Source organism: Brassica napus, chromosome C9 (genome assembly GCF_020379485.1).
Source record: "Brassica napus cultivar Da-Ae chromosome C9, Da-Ae, whole genome shotgun sequence".
Classification (NCBI taxonomy): domain Eukaryota; kingdom Viridiplantae; phylum Streptophyta; class Magnoliopsida; order Brassicales; family Brassicaceae; genus Brassica; species Brassica napus.
In genome coordinates this window covers 6759909-6772062 of record NC_063452.1, presented here as the reverse complement: position 1 = coordinate 6772062, position 12154 = coordinate 6759909, and the positions used below count along the sequence as shown (strand labels likewise).

The following is a 12154-nucleotide window of genomic DNA, read 5'->3' as shown; positions in this document are numbered from 1 at the left end:
CTCGACATCTTCTCGGACAGCTTCTTGACGTTGTGCAAATAAAACTGCTTTCGGCCTTTGTGGAACTGAAATAGATTGGATAAAAGTTGCCCATTTTGGATAAATAGCATCAGTGAGATAGTAAGCTAAATGGTACTCTCTTCCGTTGACCGAGAAATTCACTTGCGGGGCTCGACCATTTATTACGTCATCAAAAACCGGTGAGCGATCAAGAACATTAATATCATTTAAGGTACCTAGAGGTCCAAAAAATGCATGTCATATCCAGAGATCATATGAAGCAACCGCCTCTAAAACGATTGTGAGTTTTCCCGAACCACGAGAATATTGGCCTTTCCAAGCGATGAGACAATTCTTCCACTCCCAATGCATACAATCGGTGATTCCTATCATTCCGGGAAATCCATGAAACTCTCCAATATGAAGAAGACGCCGAAGATCAGCCGGTGTTGGTCTTCTTAGGTACTCATCGCCGAACAAATTTATTATTGCTTCCACAAAGTTTTCCACACATAACCGAGCTATGGTTGCACCGAGCCGGAGGTATTCGTTGACCGCATCAAGCGCATAACCATATGCCAACACACAAATAGCTGATGTACACTTTTAAAGTGCAGAGAGACCAAGTCTTCCGGTAACGTCTTACTTTTGACGAAAGAATTGAACTTTATTGGAGAGGCAATCAACAATACGCATGAACAATGGCTTGTTCATTCGAAATCGTCGTCTGAATAGATTTTCAGGATAGGTGGGAGTGTCACTGAAATAATCATTCCATAACCGGAGATGACCTTCTTCACGATTTCTTTCTGTAAAAACTCGTTTTTTCCTTGCCCTCCTTTCATTTTCTTGATCAATGATCAAATTCTCCAACGTTTGATCGAAATATTGATAGAAAGTTTCATCGAACAAGTCATCAAAATCGTTATGAGAAGAAGATGCCATGAGATAGAATTTTTTTAGAAAGAGAATGGAGATATGAGAATTGTTTGTGATATGAGATTGAAGAGAATGTGATATGAGAATGAAGAGATTGGAGATACGAGAATTGTTTGTGAGAATGAAGATATGAGAATTGTTTGTTTGTTTGAGAACGAAGAGAATGAGATATGAGAATGAAGAGAATGAGATAAGACGCTTGTTTGTTTTACGAAGCTTTGTTTTATAATTTTGTTTGTGATATGAGAATGGAGATGAAAATGTGATAGAATAGATAGAATGTGATATATGGAGAGGAAGCTTTGTTTTATAAACACCCATCACTAAAAGACTTATGACTCGACAACAAAAACTCACAAGACACAACAACAACAACTCGTGACACTACAAGACACATACACTACAAGACTGCTGACTCGACAACTACAAAACAACAAGACACTACGAGACACAACAATGTCTCCACTCGACAACACCCATCACTGTCTCCACTCGTGACCTGCATTACAACACAACACTGTCTCCACTAGTGATCCGCAGTGGCTCCTGTCTCGTGACCTGCATTACAAGTTAAAGAACATTTTAGCTAACAAGAACAAGAGCATTTTAGAACATTTTATTTAAACATGAAACATATTCTATTTTACATAATCAACTAACTTGAGAACAACAACAATCAACTAAAACTGGGAAGGAGTAGATCAAACTTAAACATTATACAAAAGAGCAAACTAAAACATGAAACAGATTCATCTTAGATCAAACTTAAACATTAGACGACTAACTAATTTCAGAACAACTCATTTATGAGTTTCTTCTTGAGTGCTTCTTTATTCTTAGGGAGAGGCTCTTTTTTTCCAATAAGACTGTCGAGCACTTTCATCTTAGACAACCTCTCTTTCGCGGCCAAATCCTCCTGCTTGATCGTCCACATTGTCTGCAACCCATTAAGATTATGACCCTCTCCCACCTTCTTCTTACCACTTGCCTTTGCGGCCTTCACACCCGGGGGGCGCTTGTTCTCAGTGGCTTGAGAGCTCTCTGATTCTGTACCATCCTCACACTTCCTCTTCTTCGAGCTCTCATCCTTTTTAGCAGTGGCAAGGTCGCACCACTTCTGATCGGTACGTAGTTCCTTCCAAGCGTGTTCTAAAGTGAACTTCTTCTTGTGGTTGTTGTAGAAAATTTGATGAGCAAGTTTGACAACATCGTTCTCGTTCTGGCCGCTAGCCTTCTCTCTAGTAGCAGCCTTATACGCACCGCAGAACTTCCCCACAAGGTCATTGATCATGTGCCACCTTTGCTTGCAATGGCTAGCCACTCTCTCCTCGCAGCCAACAACCAGAGGACTTGCCGCGTAGTATGCGGCAATTCTTTTCCAAAAAGCTCATGATTTCTGCTCGTTGCCAACCATGGGATCATTGCTCGTGTTTAACCACGAGCTGATCAGGACAATATCATCATTTGGTGTCCATTTCCGTCGTTCTCAACGCTCTGCGGCCGTGTCTCCATCGAAGTTTGAAGCTGCGGTTCCTAGACTGCCTACAAAGGGAACTTGAGATGAAGATAGTTCAACATTATCTTCATAGTTTCCAAAGGAAACAGTTTGTTGACTATTAAGTAGATCAACAAACTTTGAAGTTTCAGAAGATGGATAAGAATCCATTTGAGAAGGACGATCAAAAAAGAGAGAATTGAAAGAAGAAAAGTGAAGAGAAGAAAGAGAGAAATGAGCAAGTGGGAAGAGAAAAAAGCGTTTTTTTTATAGATCAAACAACATACAAAGCATTGATCACAAGCAAGCTATCTGAGTAGACATTTATCTAACACAATCAACACACCACACCATTTATTTATATCTAACCATAACCAAAGCTATTAATACCTAACCTAACACCATTCAAACCACCATCGTATACAATGTTTTATCTATACAATGCTTTATACCTAATCATAGCAAAGACAGAGGCTTTACCAGTATGCAGACCGTGCCGTCCGTTGTCTGAAGAACCCGTGTGATGCGTCTTCATCAAACCATCTAAACACAAAAAATTAACCGCAAGATATCAAAACAACTTCGACGATTTATCAACTCAAAATAACGATGAAGAAGAAGCAAAATATACCTAATTACACACACACAATCTACGTCGGTCACCCTCTTCATCAATCGTCATAAGACAAAACCGAGAAAAACAAATCAAAAATAAAAATCAGAGGATATGTATTACAAATTGTAGATGAAGAAGGAACAAATCTACCTGGATCATGCGTCTTGATCAATCCACCTAAAGACACAAAAAAAAAATCAGATGATTTATATACAAACATGCATACTTGAAATATTGAAACATAAAGAATCTAAGACATGCACACAAATCCCACAGCTTTACCTTTATATTCGCCTCCGCCGCAACAGTCGCCGTTGTTATTCGTTTCAGAGAGCCACCGATAGAGAGAGAGGTCGCCGGACGTTGCTTCGAGGAGAGCCACTGATAGAAAGGTCTTCGTTTCCCTTCCTCGCCGAGACCCACAGATAGAGCTGTCGCCTTTCGTCGACGCGAGCCACCGGGAAGAGAATCGCCATTTGAATCGCCTTTCGCGAAGGAGAGAAGACGAAACGAAAGAGAGAAAGAAAAATGAAACTCTTTTGTCGAAACCCCGACACCGCTCGACGCCCATTCATATCGCGACACGTGGTCTGTAAGGGACGCCTCTTCAGGCTCCTAATTAAGCTACGCCCCTTCTTCTAATCACTTTTCTTCTTAATTTTAAAAGCCTAAATATGTTAACAAACCCGGACCCTAATAAATCTGCTCTAATAGCCTAATACCAGTTCGTTATCTTGTATGAATAGTCAAAATAAATAGGAGTATATAAATTAGTAGCCGTATAGTTATACCACCAAAAATTGTCAAATTTTGAAAATTTTCTATGGTTGTGGTGTAAAAGAAGAGAGATAAAGAGACTTATACATCATTAGAAACAGAAAAGTGAGGATCTTTACTTATCTTTACTGTTTGATCTCTGGCTTAAAAAAAACTTGAGTCAAGCAAAAAGAGAAAGAAGAAAGCTTTCATGGGTCCCAGAATAACAAAAAGATAACAAAATCGAATAATAAAAAATTCAAATACAATATGCTGCGTCGATTGATTGATTAAAAAAAAAGTGATACCTGGAATTGAGAACAGCAAGTAACAGCAAAGATTAAGCATTTGATTGATATTAAAAAGTCAAAATAACATTTTGGGATTGTCTTCTGAGCCTCTTTTGTTTCCCTTCCATCAATTAGAGCTCTCTGTTTCTGGATCTGTGCTTCACTCTTTCTCGTTTTTCTCTGGTTTTGACTTTTTTTTTCAGATCGAAGCCAATCAAGTTGCGATTTTGACTTGTGGGTTGTGTTTCTCATCATCCCAGGTTCCTAAATCACTGAGCTTTTTCGGTTTCCATCTGATTAGGGATTTGATGCATATCTCACTTTGGAAGCCAATCTACCACTGCGCCGCTGCTGCTCTAGCTCTCGACAAGAAGAGCAGCAGAGATGTCTCCGAGTCCACCAAAGCCCGAAAGCTCCACGAATCCAAGCTCAGGGAAGCTCTCGAATCCGCGTCAGAAGACGGCTTACTCGTCAAATCTCAAGCCATCGAAGAGGAGCAAGACGACGACAACGAGCCTCAAGATCAAACCCTTGGACGGTCCAGATCCCTCGCTAGGCTCAACGCTCAACGCGACTTCTTGCGCGCCACTTCCATCGCAGCTCAACGAGCATTCGAATCATCAGAGGCTTTGCCTGAGCTAGAAGAAGCGTTGAACACGTTTCTAACAATGTATCCAAAGTATCAGTCTTCGGAGAAAGTGGATCAGTTGAGAAACGATGAGTACTTCCACTTATCGTTACCAAAGGTATGTCTTGACTACTGCGGATTCGGGCTCTTCTCGTATCTTCAGACGGTTCATTACTGGGACACTTGCACTTTTAGTTTGTCGGAGATTAGTGCGAATTTGAGCAACTATGCTTTACACGGCGGCGGTGAGAGAGGGTCCATTGAGCATGATATAAAGGTTAGGATCATGGACTACTTGAACATCCCTGAGAATGAGTATGGTCTTGTCTTCACCGTTAGTAGAGGCTCTGCTTTCAAGCTGCTTGCTGAGTCTTACCCCTTTCAGACCAACAAGAAGCTTCTGACTATGTTCGATCACGAGAGCCAGTCGGTTAGTTTGATGGGTCAGTGTGCTAAGGAGAAAGGCGCTAAAGTCGGTAGCGCGTGGTTCAAATGGCCTACGCTTAGGCTGTGTTCGATGGATCTCAAGAAGGAGATTTTGAGTAAGAAGAAGAGGAAGAAGGATTCAGCTACCGGTTTGTTTGTGTTTCCGGTTCAGTCGAGGGTCACAGGGTCCAAGTATTCTTACCAGTGGATGGCGCTGGCTCAGCAGAACAACTGGCATGTCTTGCTTGACGCTGGTGCTTTGGGTCCTAAAGACATGGACTCTCTTGGCTTGTCTTTGTTCCGCCCTGATTTTATCATCACTTCGTTTTACCGTGTGTTTGGGTTTGATCCGACTGGGTTTGGTTGTCTGTTGATTAAGAAGTCTGTGATTAGCTGCTTGCAGAGTCAGTCTGGGAAGACCGGTTCAGGTATTGTGAAGATAACACCTGAGTATCCTCTCTATCTGAATGACTCCATGGATGGCTTCGCCGGGTTTGAAGATAATGATATCGCCGTTAACGGGGATAATAAAGGCTTGGGTACTCATCAACTACCAGCGTTCTCTGGTGCTTATACTTCTGCTCAAGTGCAGGATGTGTTTGAGACAGATATGGACCATCAAGAGATTGGTTCGGATAAAGATGGAACAAGCAACACTGTGTTTGAGGAAGCTGAGAGTGTCTCAGTGGGTGAATTGATAAAGAGTCCGGTTTTCAGCGAAGATGAGTCAACGGATAGCCAGCTCTGGATTGATTTGGGTAAAAGTCCGGCTGATTCTGATAACAAGCAGAAGAGTCCATTGCTTGTGGTTCCTCAAAACCACAAACGAAGGATCTCTGCGCCTAAACCAGATTCAAAGGGCAGTAACGGTGGGAGCAATGTTCTCTCGTTTGATGCTGCTGTTTTGTCAGTATCACATGAAGTGGGTCAAGCATCAGCCACGGGGGAAGAAAGAACTGAGATAGACACAAGTCCTCGGTTGAGAGTTACTGAGATAGAAGAAGAAGAAGATGGAGGGAGCAGTAAGCTAAAATCTGAAGCAAATGGAAATGGTTCAACCTCTGGAATCAAAGAGAGTGCAATAAGAAGAGAAACCGAAGGTGAATTTAGATTGTTGGGAAGAAGGGAGAAGAGTCAGTACAGTGGTGGTGGGAGACTTCTTGTGAATGAAGGTGAACATCCCAGTAAACGAAGAGTATCGTTCAGATCATTAGATCATGGTGGAGAAGCATCGGTGATCAGTCTTGGGGATGAAGAAGATGGAGCAGAATGGGATGATGATGAGCAGAGAGAACCAGAGATTGTTTGCCGCCATATTGATCATGTGAACATGTTAGGTCTCAACAAAACCACCTCGAGGCTCAGGTACCTCATTAACTGGCTTGTGACCTCTCTGCTCCAACTAAGGCTGCCTAGCTCAGATGCAACAGGTGGAGAGCACAAGAATCTTGTCCAAATCTATGGTCCAAAGATCAAATACGAGCGTGGATCTTCGGTGGCGTTTAATGTTAGAGACTTGAAAAATGGAATGGTGCATCCTGAGATAGTGCAGAAACTAGCTGAAAGAGAAGGGGTATCTCTAGGCATTGGTTTCCTCAGTCACATCAAGATCATTGACAGTAGTAATCGAAGGGAAGATTCAAGTTCTTGGAAACAGGTGGATCCACATGGAAAAAGCAACGAGTTCATAAGAGTTGAGGTTGTCACAGCTTCCCTTGGGTTCTTAACAAACTTTGAAGATGTTTACAGATTATGGAACTTCGTGGCAAAGTTCTTGAGTCCAGGTTTTGCTAAACAGGGGACACTCCCAACAGTTATTGAAGAAGAAGGTGATTCTTCAGACACTTAAAAAGAACACGCGAGGAAATTGATACTTTCTTTTTACACTTCCTTTATTTGTACTTGAACAGTCTCTCATGTAGTGTGTTGTTAATGTTCATTCATTCTCTGTCGTTGTGTTGTACAATTCATTGATTCTTGGAAGTTTTAGAACCAGAAGATATATATATATATATATATAGCTAGCTAGCTACTCTCTCTGTGACTGATGGTTTGCTTTCTAAGATTCCATCATCTTAATGAGAAACGCAATCTCCAACGCAGATTCTTTAGTCTGCAAGAACCGGTTTTCTTCCACAATATCAGTCGTCAAGTTGAGCAAGACAGGGCGTTTCGGGTCATTGAATGTATTGTCACGAACTCTTGCAACCCACTTTGCAGCTTCCCACACACCAAATCTGACAATGCCAGAGAATAAATCTCACATCCATAGGAGGCAAGCATATAAATCATCTATATGACCATGAGAGAGGACTGGATACTTACCGAGTATTGAATGAGGAAGTAACTAAAACTGCTGGATAAAGAACATCTTTAGGAATGTTATCATAAGGAGAGTATTCACGTATCGCATGAAAATCATCGATGTCTCCTGGATATCCAAACTCTTCGTAATCCTCTGCCGTTAAGGGTAGTATTGGATTTATTAGAGTATGCGTTGGATCAAGAAAAGGAACCTGAAAACAAAAACAAAACAGACAGTTAGATGTTTATATGGTTTCATTACTACTTTTTTTTTCCTGGAGCTTGCTTATTTACCTTAAGAACAGCAGCTTGGAAGAGATCAGGACATTGATTGATGGCTGAAGCAACCACAAGCCCTCCTGCACTGTATCCCCAACCGGCAAGCTTGTTTTCTTGAACTATGTTGTTCTCAACAAGGAACTTTGCACAGTTAATGTAATCTCTAATGGAGTTTAGTTTCTTTGCGCCACTTCCTTCTTGATGCCACTTCTTTCCTTTTCCACCTCCACCTCTGTAAACAAACCCCAAAAAGTCGAAAAATTTGATACATATCTCTAAGTTTTTGAGAGAGATGAGAAGATGGGACTGACCTAACATCTGCATATGCAAGAACCCATCCACGGTCAAGCAGGCTTTTGAGTTCACTACGCCATCTCTTATCAAGCATTTCACCGTAAGCACCATGAACATGAAGCAGGCCAGGTTTTTTGTTCTCCTCTCTCTGAGCTCTCGAGTAAACAACAGTTAATGGAACCATGGCTCCATCGTGAGAAGAGACTTCATGGTAATCACAGGCGTAAAACTCGGTTAATTCATTCCACAAGTTGTCATTCTCGGCAGTAGTATCCTCACTAGTATCAAAGCTGACAATTCTTGTCCCTGAGGGTATATTAGGGCTCTCGGCGGAGTTTGCAGTGCCGTATAAGACTCGTGTTCTTTCGTGAAGCATGTTTTGCTGCTGTACAATGTTCCATTTCCCGTTCAATAGATCATAGTCAACCACAGCATCAGGCATCTGCACACCAAAAATGTTTAAAACTCAAAAAAATAGCAACTAACAAAACTCTTGACTACAGCAAGATGAGTTGTTATCTTTACCACAAGTGATGAAATGGTGAAGCGCATTGTTGGAGAATTGAAGTCGTAGTTTGTGCCAGGAGATATTTGAGAAACGTGCTTAGGAAGAGGAAGATAACGAGGTTGAATATCTCTCAGACGAACCGGTATCTGTTTATAAAGAAATGAAAATGGTCAAACTTATTCACAGAGCATCAATCTGATAGATGAAAGTAACTAAGCTTTACCTGCTCTGTCTTGAGAGGTAGATCAACCACACAAATTTTAAAGCTCTGCATCTGCTTCACAATGAGAGATACATGTGTTTTGCAGAAATCAACATCTTCTATGATTAATTCAGGGTCGTCGAGAAAAACAGTCTGCAAGCAAAAGATGAACATATAAAGATAGAGACTGGAAAAAAAATGATACTAATATCAGCTGAACGAACCTCCCAGATCCTTGGAGTGGAAGAGAAGTGAACAGGACTGCGGAGAAGATAATGATGGTCGAGTGTTCCACCGTCTTTGGAAGCATCTGTGAATAAATAGAGGAATCCATGATGATGCTCGATTATGCAGTGTGCTGGAGCATTGTGTTCCCAAACCAATGCCAAACCAGAAAACGGGTCAGCTGCATTTATCAGAAAGACCTAAGACACAGTACTTGTTGTTACGATTACAACTACAAAAACTAAAGCTTTTTGACAAATCAATTTAGAGCCTTCACCTTGGAAGAAGTAGGAGAGAATGTATTTACAGTCACAAAGTGGAAATCTTTGGTATGTCTTATGTTAACATGAACATTGCCTTCGGTTTCTTCGTGAAGCAAAACATCCTCATCAGTTGACCCAATCGTGCTACAATAAATCCTGATAACAGAACAAAAAAACTTATAGTTGAACCAGAGAGACGAGCCTGATCAGAGGAAACCTGATTACCTGAATGGCCGTTTTTTCTGATCAGTGACGACATAGAGCAAAGCCTGCCCGTTCTTAGCCCACGCTAAGTTCGAGACCTGGTCTGCGTGAGGCTTACTACACAGAGCACCAGAGTTCAAGTTTCTCACACACAACTTGAAGTAGTCATTGTCCTTGTCATACATAGTGTATGCAAGAAACTTATGGTCAGGTGATATCTCCGACATTTCTTCATAAGCATAACCTACAAAACCCAAAAGATTGTTGAATCCTCTTTATCCTTACAAGTAAGAGAGACTCTAACTGTTACAGTTACCTCCAAATCTTTGAGCTTCGTGATTGTAGTCAAGCAGCTTCTGCTCAATCCTCTTCCCAGAAGTGAAATCAAAACCTGCAGCAGGAGATTTATGAGAAATGAACTCCTCGTGCAAGCTAGCTAGCCTCCTACATAGTACTGGATACTGCTTCCCTTCTTCAACCCTTCTATAATACAACCTGTTAGCCAGAATAAAGAACCAACATTACACAAAAAGATCCAACCTTTTAATCTCAATGCTCTTGAAATCAATTGAATACAAACTGTTTGCACCAAATCAATGTGTAATTGCCAAATAAAGGAACGAGCATTTCAAACTAATTTACACAGAAAGATCCAACCTTTTTCGCCACTCTTGTAATCTCAATACTCTTGAAATCAATTGAACACAAACGGTTTCCACCAAATCAATGTCTAATTTCCAAATAAAGGAACGAACATTTCAAACTAATTTACACAAAAAGATCCAAACTTTTCACCACCCTTTACTCTCAATTCTCTTGAAACCTATTGAATTTGAAGAAAGGGGCAAGAAATTCTTTTACTTTCAAAAAATGGAACTCACCAAGGTCCCCAGCGAAGAGGAGGCGTAGAGAGGTCAAAAGACAAGCGGGAAGCCATCTCGGACTGGAGCTTGGTCTGTATCCGATCCGTATCGGCCAACACAGCTTCGGTGTACTTCTCCTCTTGCTCCATGTAGATATCCATGTGCCGCATCGCCACTTTGTCGTCGAGCTTTGACATCCAGCTGTAAGGATCCTCCCACGTCGCGTCGTGGAAGGTGAAGCTCTGAGGCTTCTTCGGAGGTTTCGGTAACGCCGGTGGTGGTGGAGGAGGAGGCGGAGACTTCGGAGGCTTGTAACGGCGGCATTGTTGTTGTCGGAAACGACAGTTGTGGCGGAAGGTCCGGGAGAGATGAGAGAGCATTTTTATTGTGGGGGGGGGGGGGTTTAGAAAGAGTGGGGTTTTGCGTTTCAGTGTTAATAGCTTGAACCTTCCCACTCAGGAAGAGGTTTCCCTCCTAGATATAACGTTTGGGCTTATTATCTTGTATTGTTTGGGCGTAAAGGGCTTGGGGTTAGTTTATGGAATTTATTATCATGTAAAAATTGGCTTATTGTCATGTAATGATCTGGCTTATTATTATGTAATGATCTGGGTTATTATCATAGAGCTTATGTTTAGGGTTTACATGTTTACAAAATACAAAAGTCATTACAAAAAACAAAAGTTTTAAGAGCCTTTAGGAGGGGGTTATTCCCAAAATAATTGACATCACAAATACATACACATATACAATATATACATATATATACTAGGTGTGGGTCCGTACTTTATGCGGACTAATATATATATTTAATAAATTTTAGTTTTAATATTAATTTTAATATTTATGTTAACTTATTTAATTTGACATAAATATTAAAAACATATGTGTTTTTCAATTTTCTTTACCCAAATCTCAATTGCTCATTGTGTAAATTTTTTTTTCTCGCGGTTTATACATACCTTTAACACTAGGTGTTTTGCATGCACTTGCGGGTTTAATAATTTTACAAAATTAGTAAATAAATATATTATCAATTCAAAAACTATTAAAATAAATTATTTTCATGTTTTTTATATATTTAATAATTGATTGAATATTAATTTTTATATTCAAGAAAGTTATTTTTATTTTAATAAGATATCTTTTATTACGTAAAACAAACTGGAAAATATTCATATATACATAAAACTATATACAGAGATTTATATTTTTTAAATTGATGTAAAATATTTTTGGATCACATAATATATAATTTTTGTAGATAATGATGATTATCAAGTTAAAGAAATTCGTTTTTAACTTGTGAGTAATTATATATTAACAAATATAATATAATCTAATTTATTTATTAAACATGAGGAAGATTTTAAAGGCTCTAACTTTTAACATGAGAGAAGAAATATCGCTTTAATAATAGTATAAACTAAGTGTTCTCTTTTAGTTATATCAAATTAATAATTTTACTTGATTAATGTTAGTTATGTGTTTTCTATTTTTTCTTTTAATTTTAACTTTCCTATTACAAGGTATTTTCATATATCAACACAATATATATATATATATGAATTATCTTTTATTTTTAAAAAATAGATTAGGTTTAAGATAATTCTTATTATTATTAATTTTAATCACTTATTAAATCAAAATAATTTAAATTTGTTTTTATTTTGGAGCTAATTTAATATTTTATTCATTAAGGGTATAAGCGATATTAATCACTCTATCTTTTAACGTGAGAGCTCAAATGCGAAAAATCACTTCACAAATAATAATGTTATTTTTATTGTAATAAGATATCTTTTATTACGTAAAACGAACTGGAAGATATTCATATATACACAAAACTATATACAGAGTTT

General features: G+C 39.3%; 3 protein-coding genes across 3 annotated transcripts; 1 reads left to right on the top strand and 2 right to left on the bottom strand.

Annotated features, from left to right (window-relative positions):
* Positions 1 to 1729: 1729 nt before the first annotated feature.
* Positions 1730 to 2230, bottom strand: LOC111209390 (glutathione S-transferase T2-like). Its single transcript, XM_022709244.1, has one exon. It carries the CDS (start codon positions 2228 to 2230, stop codon positions 1730 to 1732), a length of 501 nt encoding a protein of 166 aa, XP_022564965.1.
* A 1851-nt stretch (positions 2231 to 4081) lies between these two features.
* LOC111209900 lies at positions 4082 to 7148 on the top strand. The gene has a single exon (XM_022709944.2). The coding sequence runs from the start codon at positions 4405 to 4407 to the stop codon at positions 6997 to 6999; it is 2595 nt and encodes an 864-aa protein (XP_022565665.1). The 5' UTR covers positions 4082 to 4404; the 3' UTR covers positions 7000 to 7148.
* On the bottom strand, positions 7068 to 10678 carry LOC111209901 (dipeptidyl aminopeptidase BI). The gene is made up of 11 exons (XM_022709945.2): positions 10311 to 10678; positions 9746 to 9924; positions 9451 to 9673; positions 9240 to 9381; positions 8962 to 9162; positions 8759 to 8890; positions 8553 to 8681; positions 8045 to 8469; positions 7749 to 7965; positions 7476 to 7666; positions 7068 to 7387 (listed from the first exon to the last, which is right to left on the bottom strand). The coding sequence occupies exons 1-11, from the start codon at positions 10670 to 10672 to the stop codon at positions 7210 to 7212; spliced, it is 2379 nt and encodes a 792-aa protein (XP_022565666.1). The 5' UTR covers positions 10673 to 10678; the 3' UTR covers positions 7068 to 7209.
* Positions 10679 to 12154: the final 1476 nt, after the last annotated feature.

Bases quoted from the DNA above. Each gene is read 5' to 3' on its own strand.
- LOC111209900 (XM_022709944.2), top strand. From the start codon at position 4,405: ATGCATATCTCACTTTGGAAGCCAATCTACCACTGCGCCGCTGCTGCT.
- LOC111209901 (XM_022709945.2), bottom strand. From the start codon at position 10,672: ATGCTCTCTCATCTCTCCCGGACCTTCCGCCACAACTGTCGTTTCCGA. The intron at 8,891-8,961 runs GTTCGTTCAGCT...TTTTGCTTGCAG, and splicing joins CCACTCCAAGGATCTGGGAG to ACTGTTTTTCTCGACGACCC. The intron at 7,667-7,748 runs GTAAATAAGCAA...TTTTGTTTTCAG, and splicing joins TCCAAGCTGCTGTTCTTAAG to GTTCCTTTTCTTGATCCAAC.
- LOC111209390 (XM_022709244.1), bottom strand. From the start codon at position 2,230: ATGATCAATGACCTTGTGGGGAAGTTCTGCGGTGCGTATAAGGCTGCT.